Source organism: Cebus imitator, unplaced genomic scaffold (assembly GCF_001604975.1).
Source record: "Cebus imitator isolate Cc_AM_T3 unplaced genomic scaffold, Cebus_imitator-1.0 Scaffold10, whole genome shotgun sequence".
In the NCBI taxonomy this organism is placed as follows: domain Eukaryota; kingdom Metazoa; phylum Chordata; class Mammalia; order Primates; family Cebidae; genus Cebus; species Cebus imitator.
In genome coordinates this window covers 919,478-942,185 of record NW_016107325.1, presented here as the reverse complement: position 1 = coordinate 942,185, position 22,708 = coordinate 919,478, and the positions used below count along the sequence as shown (strand labels likewise).

The 22,708-nt window shown below is 39.3% G+C and overlaps 1 protein-coding gene across 6 annotated transcripts in view; it reads right to left on the bottom strand.

The window, feature by feature from the left end:
• The window catches only part of GPD2 (glycerol-3-phosphate dehydrogenase 2), a 149,753-nt gene that overhangs the window by 90,971 nt on the left and 36,074 nt on the right, over positions 1 to 22,708 (bottom strand). For 3 of the 6 annotated variants that reach the window (XM_017547160.2, XM_017547155.2, XM_017547162.2), the window contains exon 2: positions 17,192 to 17,301. The exons of 2 other annotated variants lie outside the window; for them this stretch is intronic. In XM_017547160.2, the coding sequence (XP_017402649.1) occupies positions 17,192 to 17,293 (102 nt within the window). In that variant the 5' untranslated portion in view covers positions 17,294 to 17,301. Of the gene's footprint in view, positions 1 to 13,362; positions 13,494 to 17,191; positions 17,302 to 22,708 lie in introns of those variants that run through there. One more of the 6 variants, XM_017547164.2, reaches the window with a different exon arrangement.

The following is a 22,708-nucleotide window of genomic DNA, read 5'->3' as shown; positions in this document are numbered from 1 at the left end:
ACCTTATGTACCCCTTATCATCAAATATCCTTTATAACACAATAATTTCTAATTTTGTTCCACCATTCAGGAACCCAGATCTTACACTGCCTACTTGGGACCTCCATTTGGATGTCTTACATATATCTCAAAATTGGTCCAATCACTTTATCTCCTCAAACCTTTTTCTCTGTCAGTGTTCCTCATCTCAGTAACTATGTGTCATTATACACATAGTTGCTTATGCCAGAAATGCAGAATCATCCTTGACAGCTCCTACTCTCTTAAGTCCTATATCTGGCCAATCACTGAGTTTATCAATTCTGTCTTTTAAAAAATTTCCACGTCTAGTCACTTCACCTCCACTGCTACCTCTCAAATCAAGGTATCTTCCCTCTCCCCTGTACTAACATGATATTCTCCCAAAGGCGTTCACACATTTACCCAGTCTCCTTCCATATCATTTTCTACAGTACAACTGGAGTGATCATTTAAAAACCCAAACAATGTCATTTCTGTGTATAAAACCCTTCGAGAGCTTCCAACTGAATATATCTCTACTCAGGTTTCCAAGAGTCTTCATGGCCTTTTACAATAGCTAAAATCAAAGAAAAAAAAAAAGGGGGAGGTGCAATGGCTCACTCCTATAATCCCAGCACTTTGAGAGGCCAAGGTAGGGGGATCACCTGAGATCAAAAGTTCAAGACCAGCCTGGCCAATGTGGTAAAACATCATCTCTACTAAAAATACAAAAATTAGCCGGGTATGGTGGCACATGCCTGTAGGGAACCACATCCAATCGTTTCTGTGTTGTCCATGACTGTAATAGCAGAGCTGAATAGTTGCAACAGAGACTGTATGGCCTGCAAGCCTAAAACATTTACTCAGGAGGCTGAGACAGGAAAATTGCTTGAACCTAGGAGGAGGAGGCTGCAGTGAGCAGAGTTCATGCCACTGCACTCCAGCCTAGGTGACAGAGCCAGAGTCTGTCTCAAAAAAAAAAAAAGAAAAAAGAAAAAAGGCAGGAAGGCAATACCAAGTACTGGTGAGGATGCAACACAATTGAAACTCTCTTATACTACTTAAAGAAATGCAAAATTATACCACTATTTTGGAAAATAGTTCAAGAGTGTCTCTCTCTCTCTTTTTTTCTTTTGAGACAGAGTCTCACTCTGTCACCTAGGCTGGAGTGCAGAGGTGCCATTTCAGCTCACGGCAACCCCTGCCACCTGAGTTCAAGAGATTGTCCTGCCTCAGCCTCCTGAGTAGCTGGGACTACAGGTGCCTGCCACCACACTGAGCTAATTTTTATAGTTTTAGTACAGATGGGTTTTCACCAACCAGGCTAGTGTTGAACTCCTGACCTCATGATCCACCCACCTCGGCCTCTCAAAGTGCTGGAGTTACAGGCGTGAGCCACCACACCTGGCCAGGAGTGTCATGTAAAGGTAAGCACACAGCACACAGCCCAGCAATCCCTCTCCTACATGGCTATCTAAAAGAAATGAAAATCTGTGTTCACACAGAAGCCTGTAGGCAAATATTTACAATGGCTTTATTCATAATTGTCCTAACCTGGGAAAATAAAAAAAAAACTAAACATCCTTCACCTGGTGAATGACTAATTAAACTGTGACACATCTATGCAATGGTATAATAAACGGAAATAAAAGAGAACAAACTACTGCTACACAGCAACATGAATGAACCTCAAATGCAATATGCTAAATCAGGGGTCAGCAAATTATGGTCTTCAGCCTAAACCTGGCTGCTGCTTGCTGCCTGTTGTTGTAAACAAAGTGTCACTAGAAGACAGCCATATCCAATCATTTCTGTGTTGTCAATGACTGTAATGGCAGAGCTGAATAGCTGCTAAAGAGACTGTATGGCCTGCAAGCCTAAAACATTTACTCTAGCTCTTTACAGAAAAGTCTCCTAATCCCTGTAGTAAGCAAAAGAAGCCAGATTCAGAAATCTATATATTACATGATTCCAGTGCTTCTGTTTATGCCATGTTCTGTATAAGCAAAAGTACAGAGTCTGAAAACAGATGAGTGGTTGCCAGGGTCTGGGGATGGGGGTAGAAGGACTGACTACAAAGGGCATGAAAAAATGGTGAGGATGATAGGAATGTTCCACAGCTTGATCATGGTGCTCATTACATAACTGTATGTACTTATCAAAACTTAGAGAATTATAAATTATAAAGGGTAAATTTTACTGTGCCTCATACTACAACTTATACCTCAATACACTTGACTTCAAAAAAATAATAAGTGAATTATGTAAAGCGCATTTAAGTGTCAGACACTATTTTAAGGGTTTTGCTTTTTTCTACTCCTTTAATCCTCACAATAACTACACGAGTTAGGTACTACTATGATCTTCATTTTACAGAACTATCTGAGACATAGAGAAGTGAAGCAGTTGGTCCATAAGTACACAGCTGGCTCATGGTAGAGCTGAAAACTGAACTTGGTCTGGCAACAGAGACTAAGTGCTACACTACGACACCATTCTGATACCAAATATAATTTGAGAAAAAATTTTAAAAACAAACTAAATAGTTATCATAGAGTGAGATATGACCAGCTGCCAAAATCTAGAAAGTAGTTTGTTTGTTGTAGTTGTTTTGAAGGTTTTACTGAACAGTTCCTCAAAAAAAAATTTTTTTTTTTTTTAATATACAGCACTATTAAGGGTAATTTATTTACTTTCTGGCACTACTTTTAAAATAACATTTTATTTTTGTATACTTTTTTCATAAAAGCTGGAAAGTGTTGCAACTGAGAAGCTAAGTACCATGTTTATTTTAGAGGCAGTAAACACAGCCTAAGGCCCTACTTATAATTATGACAGGAAAAAGACTCATTTTGGCTTCATATGGTTTGGAGTCACAAAAACACATCTGCACTCTACCTTTCCCAGAATATGTTGATTAAGGGGAAATGAAAAGGAGAGAAGCAGCAAGAATAAAACAGGTAACAACATGCTTTAAGACAAGAGGGCATTGGGTTCCAAATCTTCTTAGATCTGCGCTCCCTTTGTTCACCCTCCTTTCTCGGACAGTTTGATTACACTGGAATTTGGGAAATAGATTTCATTGATGGGTTGATCCAGAAGTTCTAGGAGAAGCCTTGGAATGGCCACAGGCCCTATATTACATGGGAGACCAAAACCCTGTGTCAGGGAGAGGGGGTTGAGGGAGGGGAGGGGAGGAGAGGGGTGGGGAGGGGAAGGAAGGGAGGGAGGGAGGGAGGGACCGAAAAACCCTATCTTCTGAGGAAACCCTGGGCCAACCATCACATTCCTCAAACTTATTTAACCAATCAATATTTTGTGGAGGCCTTCAAGGATTCTATAGCCCAGGGAACAAAACAAAAAGATAAAGAAGCAATTATAACATTGTTTAAAAGTGGATATACCAATAGAGAAAAGGCTACAAAAGTCACAGGAGGCACCTCTTATCCAGACCTGAGAAGGCTTCTTGGAACATGTAGCTAAATCAAGTAGACAGAAAGTAACAGGCATTAGCTGGGTGACAAAAACCAGGAAAGGAAGTGGAAAGAGCATGTGCTAAAACCAGAAGTCACACTAGAATGGTTTTCTCTACTTAGCACACTGCTTTCTTAAAGACCAAATCATACCTCCAATATTTTTAAATTGCTGTATTTCACATATAAATCAGAATTTCTATCTGAGATCAATTTGCTAAAGCTGAGTCGCAGCTGCCATCCTTAGACAGGACTTGTGCGCTCTTGTCAGTCCAGGATTCCTGCTCACTGGCTTCACACTTGACCCTCATCTCCTCTTTCCCCCTGTAGGCACATGAGTTCACCAACCTTGGCTTAAAGACAGAACAACTCCAGCTCTATCAAATTCAGGATCAATTCCCTAATTCAGCCATTGAAACCAGAAGAGAGGAGAGCCCAACACGCAAAACAAACTGCCATTTGCCTAGCATAATTCCAACCACAGCTCCCAAACAATTTTTATCTTGGTGGAATTGGAGAATATCTAATATTTAATATTACTTTAATGTTATTTTTATTATATTTGACTATGAGGGAAGTAGATTTTTTTTCAATTTGCAAAACAATTTTCATTTATAGTTTAGAAAGATAAAATTCTTTCAGCATTCTGATAGCAAACATGCAGGTTTTGTCAAGAGACTCACATGAAAACCTACATAGAACTGAAAGCTAAGTTCACAATTTTTGATAGTTTACATTCCCGAGAATGTTCACCCTGAAGAAGATTCAGAATGAGATCAGTTTTACTGTGTCTGTGCATGATTAGACTTGCAAATTAAAAAAAAAAAAAAAAAATCCTAGACATTTGCAACTTCGGGTGAGACCAAAAACAAGATCTAATAATTAGTGTCTATTTCTGAAACAAGTGCATATTTAAAGACCACAAGCAATTAACAACCAGGTTGTCCTGTAATCATGTACAGTAATAATTCGAGTATAAAGTAGGGTCTCATGCAAATCACCTCAGCCTGCAACCATCACTTTCTCCCATAATATATGATTTGATCAATGGAATCATTAGATTTAAGGGAAACTGCTTCCTGCTTTTCGTCACTAAAAAAGACTAACCATATTTATATACTCCTAAAAGGAAAATGTACAAGCATCTCCTCACAGTGAATCTTAAGATGTTTTAATGGCCTTTATTCACTTCCTGAATCACTTTGTGATTCTAAAAACTGACATTTTTTCCTGCACTTACATGAGAGTAAGCAACATTTCTCAGTGTAAACGTATTCGGTAAGCGATTCATGATCACTCAGTAGATAGAGTTGTCAATGGGTACACTGTCATCTCCACTGGAGTCCACAAAAGAGAAAACAAGAGGAGCCCATCCTTCTGGGGTGGGGCTGAGAATGAAGGTCTAGTTCACCTTGAAGGTATTGTCCAGACTTTAAGTAACTATGATTCCTTGAAAAATCACACAGAAGTTCTTTCAATAGCAATTGGAAAATATCCAAACACTTAAATTATCAAACTTTTTATAGCTAAAAAGTGAGGAAAACCCCTTGGCTCTGTCTGAATATATGTACTTCAAATAAGTTAACAACATAATTGACTACATGAGCTGAGATTTGGGAGATAGGTTTCATTGGTTTTCAAATAAATATTTTTTTTTTTTTTTTTTTTGAGACGGAGTTTCGCTCTTGTTACCCAGGCTGGAGTGCAATGGCACGATCTTGGCTCACCGCAACCTCCGCCTCCTGGGTTCAGGCAATTCTCCTGCCTCAGCCTCCTGAGTAGCTGGGATTACAGGCACGCGCCACCATGCCCAGCTAATTTTTTTGTATTTTTAGTAGAGACGGGGTTTCACCATGTTGACCAGGATGGTCTCGATCTCTTGACCTCGTGATCCACCCACCTCGGCCTCCCAAAGTGCTGGGATTACAGGCTTGAGCCACCGCGCCCGGCTCAAATAAATATTTTTAAAACAGAGAATATGTGCTTGCTTTTCAACTCTAACAGCTCACTGAAAGTCAGAGGGCCTGGAGAGTAAGCCAGAGGTTGGGGTAGACAGGGAAAAAGAAATAGAACCATTAGTTGCCTAGAAGCTGCCAGCTCACACCCCTAATGTTAGCTCCTCAGGCGTCACACACACACACTTCCCACAGGAAGGAGGAATCTTTTGACCAGTGAGGAAACCTTTAGTTATCCCTTGAGCAAGTAATTCAGAGAATCAAAATTTGATCCCAGATTTGACTCCAAATCTCATGGCCTCAGCTCTGCTAGGTCATCTTTGCCTATATATGTGGATCACTTGGGCCTCTAGATCTGCCAGCCTTTCTGGCATCCGCAATGCAGAACTGTTGATGGCAGTCAGTGAGATCAGAAGTCCTAGGATCACATTGGGCAGTTAAGTTGTCACCCAGAATTCTATCTAGTAGCACTTTTTTTCTTTTTTTCTTTTTTTCTTTTTTTTTTTTTTTGAGACAGAGTCTCACTCTGTTGCCCAGGCTGGAGTGCAGTGGCGTGATCTCAGCACACTAAAATCTCCACCTCCCAGGTCTGAGTGATCCTCCTACCTCAGCCTCCCCAATAGCTGGGACTACAGGTGCCCGCCACCACATCTGGCTAATTTTTGTATTTTTTGTAGAGGCAGGGTTTCGCCATGTTGGCCAAGCTGGTCTCAAGCTCCTGATCTCAGGCAATCTACCTGTCTTGGCATTCCAAAGTTCTGGGATTATAGGCGTGAGCCACTGCACCTGGCCAGCCAGCACTTTTTCTTAATAATCTGCCTAAAGCATCTGAAGGTAGATCCAGAAGCAAAAGAGGGCTCACTCTTTCCCCATTCCTCTCAGGTGAATAAAATGATGCCCAACTGAGCCAACCAGGCAGTTCCAAGCTTTATAATCTAGATGGCCTTCAGCTACACTTTAACCTTATGTTCAAAATATGTTTTGGCCAAATTTGTGATGCATACTCATCATTTCTCTGTTACTTATTTCATCAAATATAATTTTTCTAGTTGGTACTCACTATTGTATAATTAGTTTTCATAAATTCTTTGTTGAAATCACAAATTACAAAATAAATAAAGTGAAATTGGAATTGCCTAACTTCTATTTAAGTCATCTATTTCTAGAACCACCTAGAAGATGCTTTCCTAGCATAAACATAATTAAACTATTAAGCTGAAGGATGGGGAGTGGGAAGAGGGAGGCTAAAGGACTCTCCCCAAAGCATTTATAGAAAGTTTCCTCCGTCTACAATATCCCTAAAAAGTTTTTAAAGAGGCCTTAAAATGAATAAATAGTTGAAAATGAAATGCAAAGTCAAATCAAAATGAATGTCAATGTTGCTCAGTTAGCAACAGCCTAGCAGCTCACCAGCTGTCAACGTTAATCATAGCTCAGTCGTTGACTCACTGAGTGACCTATAGAAGTACAGTTAACCTCACTGATTTTGTATGCCAGCAACAAAATAGCATCACAAACTCCTCGAAGGCCTGATGTGAGTTATAACTCAAAGATATTGCTATGGCCCCACTTTGGGGGCTAAGTGTTAAATAAAAACCAAAATTATAAGGAAGATGATAGGATGCTCTTCAGAGAACATTTCCAGCTCTGTCTGCATAATTTTAGTGCTTTGATGAAACATGTCTCTGAAAAAAATAGTTAACCATATAGAGTAGTTAAGAATAGTTTCAACTGGCCTTATCTAAAATACAGATTATTCAGAATCCTCATCAAGCTTTAGATATCAGACACATTCCCACAAATTTAGCTATATTTCTAAGAGAAAAACAGTTCTTCCAGGAATCCATGCACAGGATTCTAAATAAGACAGGCAAATGAATGATACAGTCTTTAGCATAACCCTGACAATAAAATTCTCATCAAAAGAAATATAGCTCATTTGTCAACTAGATTAGAAACTAAAATCAAGACACATATGTAACAGCTAACTGCTTAACAAAACTTTTTATCTTCTTCCAGAGAACGCTCCCGTACAGTAGGCTGGAAATGATCCAGTGGGGTGAGACCCCTATAGCAATGGCAGACCCACCAGAATAAAGAGACACAGGTCCTTGGTAATTTCAGGAAAAGGTCCCCCACCTATCCACATTGAACTGTAATGTGAGCAAGAAATAAGGTTGCATTGTGATAAGCCACTGAGCTCTGAGGATTGTTTATTACACCAATTAGCTTACTTCAACTAATACACAAGTATGAGATGTGCTTAGTTTTACAACCCAAGATTTACAACTCCCCTACATTGCACACAGTCCATACACAATAGTGAATAGGCTATGGATGGATGAGGCATCATCATTTACAAAAACAACAATTAGGAAATAAATCCATACAGACAACACCTGAAAAGGACAGATCATCAAATGCAAACCCTAGAAAGCAAGGTGCAAAGACATTCCTACCTTCACATTTGATATAACGCTGATGGCTCCTTAAGCAAATGGGTAGCATCAAGAGGCTTATGACTCAGCCATGAGTTCCTTCTTCCACCATCAAAAATGGCCACTTTAGTTGATTTTAACATTTAGGTGGGAACTATAGTGTTAGATATCCTATGAAGAATGTATTCACAATAGCCAAGATATGAAAACCTAAATTCCATTCATCAACAGATGGATGAATACGGAAATGTAGTATATACATAAAATGGTATATTATTCAGCCTTAAAAAAGAGGAAGAAAATCCTGACATTCCTGACAACGTGCCCTGGAGGACATTATGCTAAGTGAAATAAGCCAGACACCAAAAGACAAATATTGTGTGATGACAAATAGGTGGGAGGTAAAATAGTCAACGTCATAGAAGCAGAAAGTAAAACAGTGGTAACCAGGGGGTGGGCGGGTAGATGTTCAGCAAAGGGTACAGAGTTTCAGTTATGCTCAAGAAAATAATTTTTTTTTTGAGATGTAGTCTCGCTGTGTTGTCCAGGCTGGAATGCAGTGGTGTGAACTTGGCTTACTGCAACCTCTGCCTCTTGGGTTCAAGCAATTCTCCCGCCTCAGCCTCCCAAGTAGCTGTGATTATAGGCATCTACCACCATGCTCGCCTAATTTTTGTATTTTTAGTGGAGATGGGGGTTCACCATGTTGGCCAGGCGATTTCAAACTCCTGACCTCAAGTGATCCACCTTCCTCAGCCTCCCAGCATGCTGGGATTACAGGCATGAGGCACTGCGCCTGGCTATCAAGAAAAGAATTTTTTAAAAGCAACATTATTCTGCCATCAACAGGTACGGGAGAAAAACAACAATAAAGACTATATGAGAACATTCATTTTTACATCACTTCCTAAGGTTTTTTAAAAGAGAAAGACTGCGGCTGGGCACAGTGGCTCACACCTGTAATCCCCGCACTTTCAGAGGCCGAGGTGGGCAGATCACCTGAAGTCAGGTGTTCAAGACCTGCCTAACCAATATAGTGAAGCCTCTCTACTAAAAAATACAAAAATTTGCCGAGTGTGGTGGCGGGCACCTGTAATCACAGCTACTCGGGAGGCTGAGGCAGGGAGAAATGCTTGAACCTGGGAGGTAGACGTTGCAGTGTGCTGAAATCGTGCCAACTGCACTCCAGGCTGGGTGACAGAGCAAGACTCCATCTCAAAAAAAAGAAAGGGGAAAGACTGCTTACAAATCTATGCAAAATGCCTCTGGATATGGAATATTATTTACTCAGGCAGAACAAGCAAGCAAGTCTAGTAGCCTGAATTGACTTACAAAATTAAAAGCAATCTGGTTAAAAAAAAAAAAAGGAAGAAAAGGAAAGCAAATGTGTCATATGATAGTTTCAACTACACACTCTCTCAAGAAGAGTTATACTAATTTGAAACCCACAGATCCTCCTTAGTTCAAGAACCTAAAGAATGTTTCTAATTGAGATTAGATTTCTTTTTTTCTTTCTGAGATGGAGTCTCATTCTGTCACCAGGCCAGAGTGCAGTGGTGCGACCTTGACTCACTACAACCTCTGCCTCCCAGGTTCAAGCAATTCTCCTGCCTCAGCCTCCTGAGTAGCTGGGACTACAGGCACTCATCACCATGCCCAGCTAATTTTTGTATTTTTAGTAGAGATGGGGTTTCACCACATTGGCCAGGCTAATCTTAAACTCCTGACCTCATGATCCACCCAATTCGACCTCCCAAATTGCTGGGATTACAGGCGTGAGCCACCACGCCCAGCCAAGGTTAAATTCTTGAAGATGTAAAGGGTGTTCAAAAGATAAACAAATTGTTATATTCAAATAAAGAAACTGCTGAGAAGCAATGCTTAAGTGGAATTCCTATAATTTGTTTCTTTATTTTCTTTTTTCCTGCAGATGCCACAAGATTAAATTGTTTCTTAACTGACATCATGTCTTAGATACACTATGCTTATAATTTTGACTTCTCTTCAATCAATACTCATTTGAACTTCAGGTTTCTCTACCTTCTACCAATTTATCTGTCTAGTCATCAATATAAGCAAAAATGTGCCAACCAAAAATTCAGCAATTTTTTTTTTTTTTTTGAAACACAGTCTCATTCTGTCACCAGGTCGGTGTGCGGTGGCGTGATCTTGACTCATTGAGACCTCTGCCTCCCAGCTTCAAGCAATTCTCTTGCCTCAGCCTCCTGAGTAGCTGGGACTACAGGCGCCCACCACCACACCCAGCTAATTTGTGTATTTTTAGTAGAGATGGGGTTTCACCACATTGGCCAGGCTGGTCTTGAACTCCTGACCTTATCATCCATCCACCTCAGCCTCCCAAAGTGCTGGGATTACAGGCATGAGCTGCCACATCCAGCCTCAGCTATTTTTTAAAAATCTTTTGTTATAGCTTTCTTATTATGCCTGACAAGGCTAGGTCTAATTTCAAATGTTCATATCCCACCTCAGGGGAAGGGGAAGAAGTATAGCAGATACTAAAGAAAGACCTGCTATTGCCAGGTACTGAGATCACTGATTTGTATGTATTGACTTGCTTGGCAGAGAAAAAAGCCTGTGAGTAAAGTGACATTATCCTTACTGTACGAAAAAATCGGAATTCTGATAATTTTTGTAACCTACACACAACAACAGGTTCAAAACCCAGCCACACTCATGTAACAGACACATTCAGGAAGCTAAATGTTGCTTTATTTGGGGTCTATTCAAATAAATCCTAAAGCAGATCTTATTTTGACTAGAGTTGATTATCTTTTTTTTTTTTTTTTTTTTTTTTTTTTCTTTTTTTTTTTTTTTTTTTTTTTTTACTGACTTTAAAACTTTTGAGTCATTGGCACTACTAATCAAAAAGCACTACTTTACTAGAAACCCGTACAAATAAGGCATAGAGAGGGAGAGACTGAAATTACAAGTTAAAACAATGCTTTCAAAATCCCTGCTGATTTTAATTATCCATGCATCACTTTGCCTCTCATTAGCATAAATATTTTTCCTCCTGGGTTTTGCTGACACTAACAAAGGTAGTATAGGCTTACCTGTATTTCAACTCACCTAACACATCACTGTTGTGAGAGTTGTTTTGTTTTGTTTTGTTTTTCATAATAACACATATACAGAGTGAGCTATAGCATTTCCTACGCCACTCACAGGCACAGAGAATTGATGTCTCTTACAAAGTGGGAGGCTATTTTGCAAATCTGTCATCAATAGCTGTTACTATATCCTATCCTCTAACATCACTGACTTTGGGAAAGAAGAAATAAGTTTAACTGCATTTCATTTCAAGCTAAAATGAAAATTCAGATTTATCTCCTGCCAAAAGTTTGAGCTTTTTTCCCTAATATTGCCTGTTTTTAAAAAATGCTTCACCACAGAATCCCGATAAATGGGAATCTCAGAAGGGGCGACATTTTTTGAAAGCTTCCTATGTTCCGGGAACTCTCCCAGGCTTCACTGCTTTTTAACAAACCTATGCAGGAATTATCACTTTTATCCTTATTTTACAAAAGGGAGGAAATGAGGCTGAGAGAATTTAAGAAAATCATCCAGAGTCACTTAGCTATTAAGACATAGCACTAGCTGTTCACAATAGACAAGATATGGAATCAACCTAAATGTCCATCAACAGATGACAGGATAAAGAAAATGTGGTGTATATACAGATGATGGAATATTATTCAGTCATTAAAAAGAATGAAATAGCCCGGGCATGATGGCTCACGTCTGTGATCCCTGCACTTTGGGAGGCTGAGGTGGGTGAGCTTGAGCTCAGGAGCTCAAGACCAGCCTGAGCAACATGGCGAGTCCCCATTGCTATTTAAAAAAAAAAAAAAAAAAAAGACTGAAATCCTGTCATTTGCAACAACATGAGGAGCCTGGAGGACATTATGTTAAGTGAAATATGTCAGGCACAGAAAGATAAATACTGCATGTTCTCACTCACATATAGGAGCTAAAATAAATTGAACTCACAGAAATAGAGAGTAGCAATGTAGGTGTTAAAAGCTGGAAATGGGAGACGACGGGGAAGACACGGAGAGGTTGCTGAATGCATACAAAGTTACAGCTAGATGGAATAAGTTCTAGGGCCTTGTAACACTATAGGCTGAATATGGTTAACAATAATTTAGTGTATATTTTCAAACAGCTAAAAGTGAGGATTTTTAATGTTCACAATACAAAGAAATGATCAATGTTCGAGGTGATGGATATGCTAATTACCCTGATTTGACCATTACACGTTGTATATATGCACAGAAATATCATTCTGCATTTCGTAAATATGTACACTTATGACATATTGAATAAAAATAAAGGGATAAACATGTAAATAAATAAAGGTAAGGAAGCATACCCAAAAAAAGAAAAGTACTGCTAGGTGTTGGATGCAGGCAGTCTGCAGAGACTGCTCTAACGATCACGCTCTTGGCCTTTTTGTTCTGTTGCTGATGAACGGCATCAGTGAGAATTTCTCACTTCCCTGATTCTAAGAAGATCATTCCTCCCATTAAAAAGAGATCTTGGGAGGAATGATCTTCTTAGAATCAGGGTGCCTGTAATCCCAACTACTTGGAAAGCTGAGGCAGGAGAATCGCTTGAACCGGGGAGGTGGAGATTGCAATGAGCTGAGATCACACCACTGCACTCCAGCCTGGGGCAACAAAAGCGAAACTCTGTCTCAAAAAAAAAAAAAAAGATCTTGATTTCCATGTTCTGAAGCCCACTCCCTGCCTATTTATGGTGTGGGGGTAGGGTGGGGGGGTGGCAAAAAAAATTTCACATCCGGGCTTTGAGAAAGCTCTCAGTGGTTCTCAGGTTTTTACCTCAGCTCAAAAAGCCACCACACCTTCAGACCAGGTCATGGAAGGAACGTAGAATGTGTTACCTGAGAAAGACCACCCTTCTGACCCGAATAGATTTTTGTCATATCAACCACATAACTGGGGTTAAAAAAAAAAAAAAAATGCCCACATCATCACATCAACTTTTCCAGTGAGGACCTGGAAGGTATGAAATAAATGTTAACTTAAAAAAAAAGTTTTAAACAGTGCCATTGAACTATAATGAAAAGAAAAAGACTAGGGTAGCCCTATGTTCAATCTCTGTACTCTTTCACACCCTATTCTTGTTTCATTCTCCCTGGCCACTCCCATTCAGGCCTTTCCATCTTTCTGAGGACTCCTCATGCAGCTCTGACTTTAATGCTCTCTACTTCTGTGGCTCAAGAAGGTTTACTTGTTTAAAAGTATTCCATGGCCCCTCTTCCTAATTTAAATTTCCCTCTTCATCTACTCCATTCTCCCACCAGCCTGGAAATAGAAAAAGGAGGCTCCTCTATGAAGTGCTACTTCCCTTTCACCAGACCTTAGACTGGATAAGATGACCTCCAAGTTTAATCTAAGTAAAAGTTTATTATTAAACCAACCTATAATAAATAGTGAATCGCAATCAACTTACTCTAAAAAATCTCCACACCACCACAGAGGTGTCTGCTTGTTCCATCCACAGTGGGGTTGGTTTCATTGAATGGTAAAATGCTTATCTCCCAGTACTCCTGTTCCTTGGCATATGGCTGGTCTGGGGAGAGAAAAACTCAAGCTGCCTTTGTGGAAACTGCCACGTGCTATGGGTGGAAAATAAAGAAAGGAAGACAGGAAATGAAGAGGAAGCCACTCTAAGACCACCCTAAAAGCCCTTAGATGCACAATTGAGGAAGGCCTCAAATGTGGATATTATCTGTGACCACAAACCTCTTTCCCTGTAGGTGGACACAAGCAAAAGAAGTCAGCCAACCTTCATCTCCTTTCCTCATCAACCACCTTGTTGCAATTGAAGATTTAGGCCACCCAGCTCCAAAAGAATAATGATAATAATTACCCTCTCCTTAGGTTATAACGACCCTCACTGTCCTCCATCTCTTCTCAATCTGACCTGTTTCCCTTAGAAAATAAAAATAATAAACATCTAGAATTCACTTGGCTTAACAGCGGGCACTGTTCATCATTCATAAACATAAGTAACAGCAGTGTTAACAATGTGCTTGTAGGAAGAAAAGCTACACTATGAAGTAAAGTGAGACAAAAGCATAACTGCTGCCACCTCTAACCCCTAACCTGCTCCCAGAAACACCAGTCTCCACGAAGGCCTCTATTCTCCCACCTACAGTGGCTCTGATTCAAGCAACTGCATTAAAGGTAAGTGAAATCACATCTTATTCAATTTTAATCTGTCTTATGTTTAATTAATTTTTTGAAGTATATACAATCATTTTCCTTGCAAGTATAAGGTAATTTTTTAAAGCATATACAATAGTTTTCTTTGCTAGTATGTATAAGGTAATTTAACTACAGAACTGATCCAAAGGTTTTCAAGAGCTGACCTGGCACCTAGACACTTATAGCATTGTCTCATCACCAAACATGTTTTAACAATGTACCAACTTTTATATTCAATCCATTTGTATTTAGAATATAGATATAGCCCCTGCCTGCATTTCAGGGAAGAAGCTTTGTCCCGGGAGCCACAGAAACTTTGTCCTGGGAGTACCAAATGGGCACAGACTGGGGCCAAGAAGATAAGAGCATGGAAGAACATAGCAAAATGTGCCAGAACCAAAGTCAGTAGGTGGCTGTCTAGGACATCAGGATCTTGGGGTCTCAAAACTAACTTATTCTCACTAAAAGGCAGTTTATCAGTTGGGATCTTCTTAGAAAACTAGAATAAATATAAAAATACAGTAGGTAAACAACCTGTAACAAGCCAATACTTTAAGCATCACTCTGCAGAAAAATGGAGCATACCTAGTCACGTCTAAGGCCTCAGCTTCTACAAACAAAAATGTAGCCAGTTAATGTGTCTCAAAGGGAAGACTTTTCTTGACTACTGAAGTCAGAAAAACTCCCCCCCTAGAACGGTTCTGATAGGCAGATATTTTCTGAGAGAGGACAGCTGAGTTAATGGAGGCCTGTGGTCATTTTATGTCAATGGCTGGAATAGGTTGTTTCCTCTTCTCATTCTTGCTTTCATTTTTTATTTACTTTGGCCAGTACCTATGGCTACATCACATCTGCTACCCCCACAAACACATGCTAATGGCAGTATCTTAAAGGGACAGGAATCAGCAGAAAGGAAATGCACATAGCTGGATTTCTTATGCAACTCACCGATTGCATATGCCTGTAGGAATTTTTTTCAACAGAACTTGTCAAGTTAAAATTATAAATGACTTCAAACTGCTAGTATCCATTTCATTTGGCTATTAGGGTAATCAGGATGTCTAACTTAGGAACGATAAAATGACAAAATGTCCCAGGAATCAATAGGTCTTCATTTTGCCTTGATTTTACTGAATAAAATCCACCTATAACTTGACTGCTTGGGGGCAAAATCTCTTCTATTTATTCTATTCTGTAAGATCAATTATTAGAGAGAAATCAAACCAAAAAAATTAGATGAAACAGTGTTACCTAGGTACAAATATAAACTGTCAAGTAGAATATGCTTACTGTGGTTAAAAGACATAAACCATGTATAAATTTAGCAACAACTCATCATATTAGATATCGTGACCTTTGGCACTGGCATTTTTCAGTATCATTTCAGATAGCACCAGTAAAGATGGCTGAAGTAATCTAATCCCTTAACACCCATGTCCCAAACAGAAGTGCACTTCTGAAATAGCCTCAGCAGAAGCAACATCTTTTCACACTTGCTTTTAAGGAACTAAGGCAATCTTTTAAAAGAAACAGTACATCAAGCATGATCAATGGATGAGGAAGAGTTTCAATACCAAATCAGTGAATTAATAATACTATTGTACGCATCAAAACTCCACAATGAACCTGATAAATATGTATAATGCTTATGTGTCAGTTAAAAAAATAAAACCAGCAACATGCATGCATTGAGAGTGATGTCTTCACAGTTCAGAATGCAAAAGAAAGACTAACATTAATCAAAAGACTATTTTATATCACCCATCTTTAGCAGGAATCACATAAAATTGGCTCATTGGGTTTTTTAATGATAAGCCAGCATGCTAATTCTTCCTAATATGTGTTTGTATTTATTTATTTTACAGATTGATTGATTGAGGCAGGGTCTCACTTTGTCACCCAGGCTGAAGTGCAGTGGCACGATCTAAGCTCACTGCAGCCTCCACCTTCCAGGCTCAAGCAATCCTCCTACCTCAGCCTCCAGAGTAGCTGGGACTACAGGTGTATAGCACCATGACCAGCTAAATTTTTTATTTTTTGTAGAGAAAGGGTTTCACCATATTGCCCAGGCTGGTCTCCAACTGCCTTGGCCTCCCCAAAGTACTGGGATTACAGGTTTGAGCCAGTGAACTTGCCCTAATATTTGTTTTTAAAGTGATCCTCATTCAGGATATGGGACTGCAAGTAATGTGCCTGGCTCCACCACCTTGTACCACAAAGAAACAGAAACAAGAAGTATAAGACAAACCATGGCTTAAAGGCAACCACAAAAATGCATAAAATGAATCACTACAAATGGTTTGCAAAATTCCTTCACCTTCATCTTTGAAAAAGAAATATACTACACAGCTGGTATCACAAAATGTCCTAATGACATGGGAGAGGGGGAACAAGAGACTGATACTAATTACTAAGGTGGCTGCCAGCCTTTCAAGCCTGAAAAGAACAAAGCCATTCAGCAAAGTTATTTCCTGGCATCAATTTGAACTATGGGAAGTCACAGTTATAATGCAAAGAAAAAAAAAGAAAATAAACTGAACACTTAATAATATTTGGAAACTTCATATCAATCTCATTTTCATGGCCTTCCTCCATTAAAATTTTTATGTAATACAAAGTAATACTTCGTAAGTAACTAAACCTTGAAGAAATAAAACCAGGAATCAGCTGGGCCTTTTCTTTTCCATTTCCTTTCTCGGCTGCCTGCCTTCTAATAAGACAAACTTTTGGCAGGAACATAGAAGGTATCCAGACATTTAGATGAATTAGACAAGGAAAGTCTAAATGAAGAAACCCTGGCACTCATAAATGAAGCAGTCTTTTAAAACCCAAAGAGCCAAAACAGAGGCTAAATAATGCTTCCTGAAAAAGAAATTCACTTTTTAAAAAAGGAGATACACACAGTTCTCCAGGATCATTAAGGCAATGTTCTAAATTAGTATCTTTCAGATCAAACTGAGAAACTTCGCAAGTAATTTCTAAACAAAACTGTTAGTGCACACACTTCCCATAGACAGTTCTTTAGCAGATTTAGGTTGCATGCTGTAATCAACACAAGTACAGTTACTTACTTGTTTCCTTCTGTAATGAGCAAACTGAGAAAGTCCTAAAACAGTTGCAAGAGCACCTCCTCCAACAAGAATCGTCCCTTTCACTGCCTTTTGAAATGCCATTTCTTAGCCTACAAAGGAAAAAAAAAGAAACAAAAAGAAGTTAATTGGGATGGTTATCGCATAACTATCCCAATAATAAAAAGACACTGTGTAAATTATGAAACTATGTTAAACTAGAAAAGAAAACATAAAGTAAGGAAATTACTAACATACCAATGTGTATACTGCAACTCAAAAGAAATAGCAAAAAAAGTCTAGACAAGGGGAGTGATTATGTAAAAGTGACTTTCTGATCTGACAGGAATTAAAAAAAGAAAAGCAAATGAAGAGACAACTGAGGATATTTAAACAGTATAAAGTCAAGAGAACTGTGAAAAGAAATGTCATTGGGTATTTGACAAAACTGCATGCTATACTGCAAATTTGTTCAACACCTAATCCTTTCCTCAAGGAGAACCAGTAGAACCAGACAATAAACATCAGACTGCTTCAGGTTCTTTGGCAAGTGTTTAATTCAAATTGTGGTACAACTCCCTTCCCAAATTTTTCCCTTTCTAATGAAGTTTTCACTAGAATCAAAAGCCAGCACAGTTATATTTCTATCATTGAGTCGACCAGGCACAGTGGCTCATGCTTGTAATCCCAGAACTGTGGGAGGCCGTGGTGGCAGGTGCCTGTAATCCCAGCTACGCAGGAGGCTGGGGCAGGAGAATCACTTGAACCTGAGACATGGAGGTTGCAGTGAGCTGAGATCGCACTGGACAACAGAGCTAGACTTCGTCTCAAAAAAAAAAAAAGAGTATACTTTACAGAGAAGAAGTCAAAGAATATCATGCCTTGATGCTTTCACAAACTGACCAATCTAACCCACTGTTATTCCTTTCATTAGGGGAACTTAACAAAAAGAAAAAAGTTTTCTTCTGGCCAGAGTTGCATGACACCAAAATTTTAAGAGAAAGCCCTCCAGATCAAGCACTCACTGTATATTTGTGGCTCACTGTATTTATATTGTTTTCTTTCTTTTTTTCAGAGACAGAGTCGGGCTCTGTCACCCAGGCCAGAGTGTGGTGGCTCAACTATCACTAACTGTAAACTCAAACTCAAACTCCTGGACAAGTGATTCTCCTAAGTAGCTGATACTACCAGTGCAAGCCACCATGCATGGCTAATCTTTTTCTTTTCTTTCTTTCTTTCTTTTTTTTTTTTTTTCCTGGAGAGACAAGGTCTCGCTGTGTTGCCCAAGCAGTCTCCTTCCTTGGCTTCCCAAAGTGCTAAGATTACAAACATGAGCCACGACTCCATTGAATATTTCTAAAGTTCTGCATCATCTTAGCTCTTACCTGTCCTCTCACTTGTTTTCCACAACTGGACTGATAATGAAATTTTCTAAAGTTTTATTGAGGACTTAAAAATTATTCTTTAACTTTTTCAGAAACTAAAAAGATTGCATAAAAATGAAGATTCCACCAAAAATCCTTCTTTCCACTTTAACTCTGTTCAATGTAAAAAGATAACCCTGTGCGATCAACTAAAAAATTTCTAGGGTTGAGTAATTTGACCTGCCTAAAACTTTCCTTTCACAAAGGCAGGAAAACAGGGAAGCCACTACCCTATTTGCTTGTATGGATGGACCTCTGGCCTCTCTGCACAACACACCTTACATTCTACTGATATCTCACAACTCAAGAAGATAATTTATTATAAAAGTAGTGTTAACTCAGGATACTAAAAAAACCAGTATCTCAACAAAAATTATAGTACAGTTAAATATTTGAGTTCATATTGAATAAACTGTATCTATTATCATATTATCCTAAAGAATTGTAATACAGTTGATAATTATGATTCTATAGAAAACTCATTTTGGAATACCATAAATTACTGAAATTTGGTGGCATTTTTAAATTTTTTTTCTTCTGATCTCATTCTGACAAACTCCTAAATTCTAAAACTTGTCTTTTTAATTAAGATTCTTCCCAGGATTAGAGTCCACAAGTTTGAGATTGCAGTGAGCTGCAATTGTGCCACTGTACTCCAACCTGGGAGACAGAACAAGATCCTGTCTCTAAAAAAATTTTTAGCCTGGGTGCAATGGCTCACACCTGTAATCCCAGCACTTTGGGAGGCTAAGGTAGGCAAATCACCTGAAGTCAGGAGTTCGAGACCAGCCTGGCCAACATGGCGAAACCCCGTCTCTACTAAAAATACCAAAAACTAACCAGGCATAGTGGCGGGCACCTGTAATCCCAGCTGCTCCAGAGGCTGAGGCAGGAGAATGGCTTGAATCCAGGAGACGGAGGTTACGGTGAGCTGAGTTCGCGCCATTGCACTCCAGCATGGACAACAAGAGTGAAATTCTGTCTCAAAAAATTTTTTAAAGATTCTTACCAGGAAAATATTTCACAAGCATGTACTCTGCTCCTGGAGGTCTCTTCTTTACCATCCCTTTGCTATATCAACCATCTTCTCTTTCCTAAATTATGCAGGATAGTTGGTATATGCTAGATAGAGGCCTCCATTCATCATTCCATTAACCCTAGGCAAAACCTTATATTCTAGGTTGCTGGGATAGTAAACACTATAACTTAGCAGGTACCCATTTGTCATAGCTTACTATCACCAATCAAGGTACTGCTGTAAACATTCACATGGGTGTCTATTACACAACAATGGAAGTCCTAGCAGCCAACAGACAGCACGCTATCTCAAGACTAACTGGGTCCCTCTGACAATTGGACACAGAATATAGTCCTAGTTCTATTTACCTTAAACAATGCACATGCCTAACTCACAGACAGCAGCGTGGTGGTCCCTTGGATGTAAGTGTTATGACTGATTGACTTATCACTGCTTCTGTCTTGTTGATAATGTCATTGCTGACCTCACAAAGGATACCACACATGGCCAACTGAGGGATGTTATATATAACACAGTCAGTGAAAATGTTTCATTGTCAGAGGTGTCCATTCAGCCAGTTAAATTTGAGGCCAGTATTTCCAAATGTGTGTGGCCCCTATGTTCCCTGCCTACCTTACAGTATTGTTTTAATTTGATTTGTCTGAGCCCAAAACTTGCAAAGGGGGAGATTTTCATGCACTTTCCCAATGAGCCACTTAATACTATCAAAAAACTACATTCTCATATCATCTTGCAGACTTAGCAATAATATCAACTATAATCAATAGAGTTTTCCTTTTTCAATAATTTCATAAAATAAAGTATGCTTGGGTCTTATTACTTCTACTGTAATCAAATCCTTCTGTGTGGTCATCTGGCTAACTCAAAGGCAAGAATCAGTTTCACCTGGCTTTCCTAAGATTATCATTCCGATTGTTATTGTTATAAATGTTTTAACAACAATCACTGCCATTTATTACTTACTAGGTAACAGGTACCGTGCTTTTAATTATTTAAACACATCAGCTCATTTCATCCTCACAACATCTAATTTCATAAGAGGGGCAGTGGTAGTTCAGAGGAAATAGATTTCCCCAAGTCACTGCCTAGTAAGTAAGAAAACATGACTGAGTTTATGTTCTTAACCCCTGGGTGGTTCTGCCCTGCCTTTGGTCTCAAAAGGCAACTTCTCCCCAAAAGCTATACCATATTTTGTTGTTACTCCCAAAAGAAGGCCCTATTCTCAAATAATCTCCTAAAACATTCAGTCCCTTGGCATTTGGGTTAATCTCTAAGACAATGAAGAAGTCTCTAGCAGAGTATCTACTAGTAATCTTCTGCCAGGTAATGTAAGAACTTTGTTTTAGGGTCAGGTGTGGTGGCTCATGACTGTAATCCCAGCACTTTGGGAGGCTGAGCCAGGTGGATCATTTCAGGTCAGGAGTTCGACACCAGCCTGGCCAACATGCTGAAACCTTGTCTCTACTAAAAACACAAAAATTATCTGGGCAATAGTGGCACACGCCTATAATCCCAGCTACTTGGAGCCTGAGACAAGAGAATCCCTTGAGCCTGGGAGGCAGAGGCTGCAGTGAGCCGAGATGGTGCCACTGTACTCCAGTCTGGGAGACAGAGTGAGACCCTGTCTCAAAAAATAAAAGAAAAGAATTTTGCTCTAATGCTGAAAGAAATTTAGAACTATATAAATATAAATCCTGCTGTGGACAACATGTACCCATGTACCATTGTAAGGAGGAACGTTTTCACATTGATTACAAAGAGAAAAAGATTATTTCCTTCTAAGTAACAGCTTTACTGGGAAACTAGCAAAGAAAGGGACCAAAAATATACACAAATCTTTACTAACTTCTGCAATAAAAGTTCAAGAAAGCCAGAGGGGAAAAAATATTAAAAAATAGAATTAGCTTATTTATTACAGCTTCACATCCATGTTTTATAGCCTTTTAATTAAATCACATACGTGCTGACTCAGGGCTGGCTGCTGCATTGACAACAAACCAGAGCTAACTCTGAGAACACCAGTTCAGTTGGCAAAACCTAAACAAACGGTGCTCAACTGAATATACCTGTGAATTTATCAACTAACTGCCCACGAGGAATATATCATCTATGTGCAGGATTAAATATCAAAATGTGTCTTGGAACTCTGAACTCTGTCTTATAACTAGTTGTGCTATACTGAGTGTTATAAATAGTCAGAAAAAAAAAGCAAGATGCTCTATCATTTTAATGTTGCAAGAAATTGACTGAAAGAATTAAAGAAGGCTTCAGTGAAGACAGGACTTTTGAGATGGGTCTTGAAGGGGAAAAAAGAATTTGGAGAGGAGTGAGTAGGGAACATTATAGACAAGACAATTGGAGAAAGGGGAGCATCAGGTACATTCTAGGCATACAAGTAGTTATCTGGTTTGACTGGAGATGGTATACAGCTAGAAATGGGATTTAAAAAGAAGTCCAGGGAGCAAGAAAGAGGAAGACTGTGTACATGTGAATTAAAATATGTCTAAGATATCCTGTTGGCAATGGGGAGAGAGACTGTAGATTAGGGAAGTAAGACATTTTGTCTAATGTTCTGTAAAGAGTATTCAAGCAGATTTTTGTGTTGAAGCTTACAAAGACAGAGAGACCAATTAGAGGGCAATGAAATAGACCTCATGTGAGAGGAGAGCCTGGTTTAAGGCAACATTAAAGAGTGCAAATCTAGAGACCGATGTTTTCCAAAAATCTCTAAGGACAGCACTCAATTAGAGAGGATGAAAAGACCTGACAACCAATTACAGGAGGCAACAGGAAGAGACTGAACACAATAAGGGGTTTTAGTTTGGGCGGCTGCAAAATGGCCCCAACATTTCAATGTTAAGATCTAAAAAGAGAAGCAGGTTTAAGGAAGAAGAGAAGCTGAGCTTGCAACTAAGAAAACTGGAGATCTTGGCAGGGTGGGGTGGCTAGCACCTGTAATCCCAGCACTTTTGGAGGCTGAGGCGGGTGGATCACCTGAGGTCAGGAGTTCGAAACTGGCCTGCCCAACATGGCGAAACTCTGTCTCTACTAAAAATA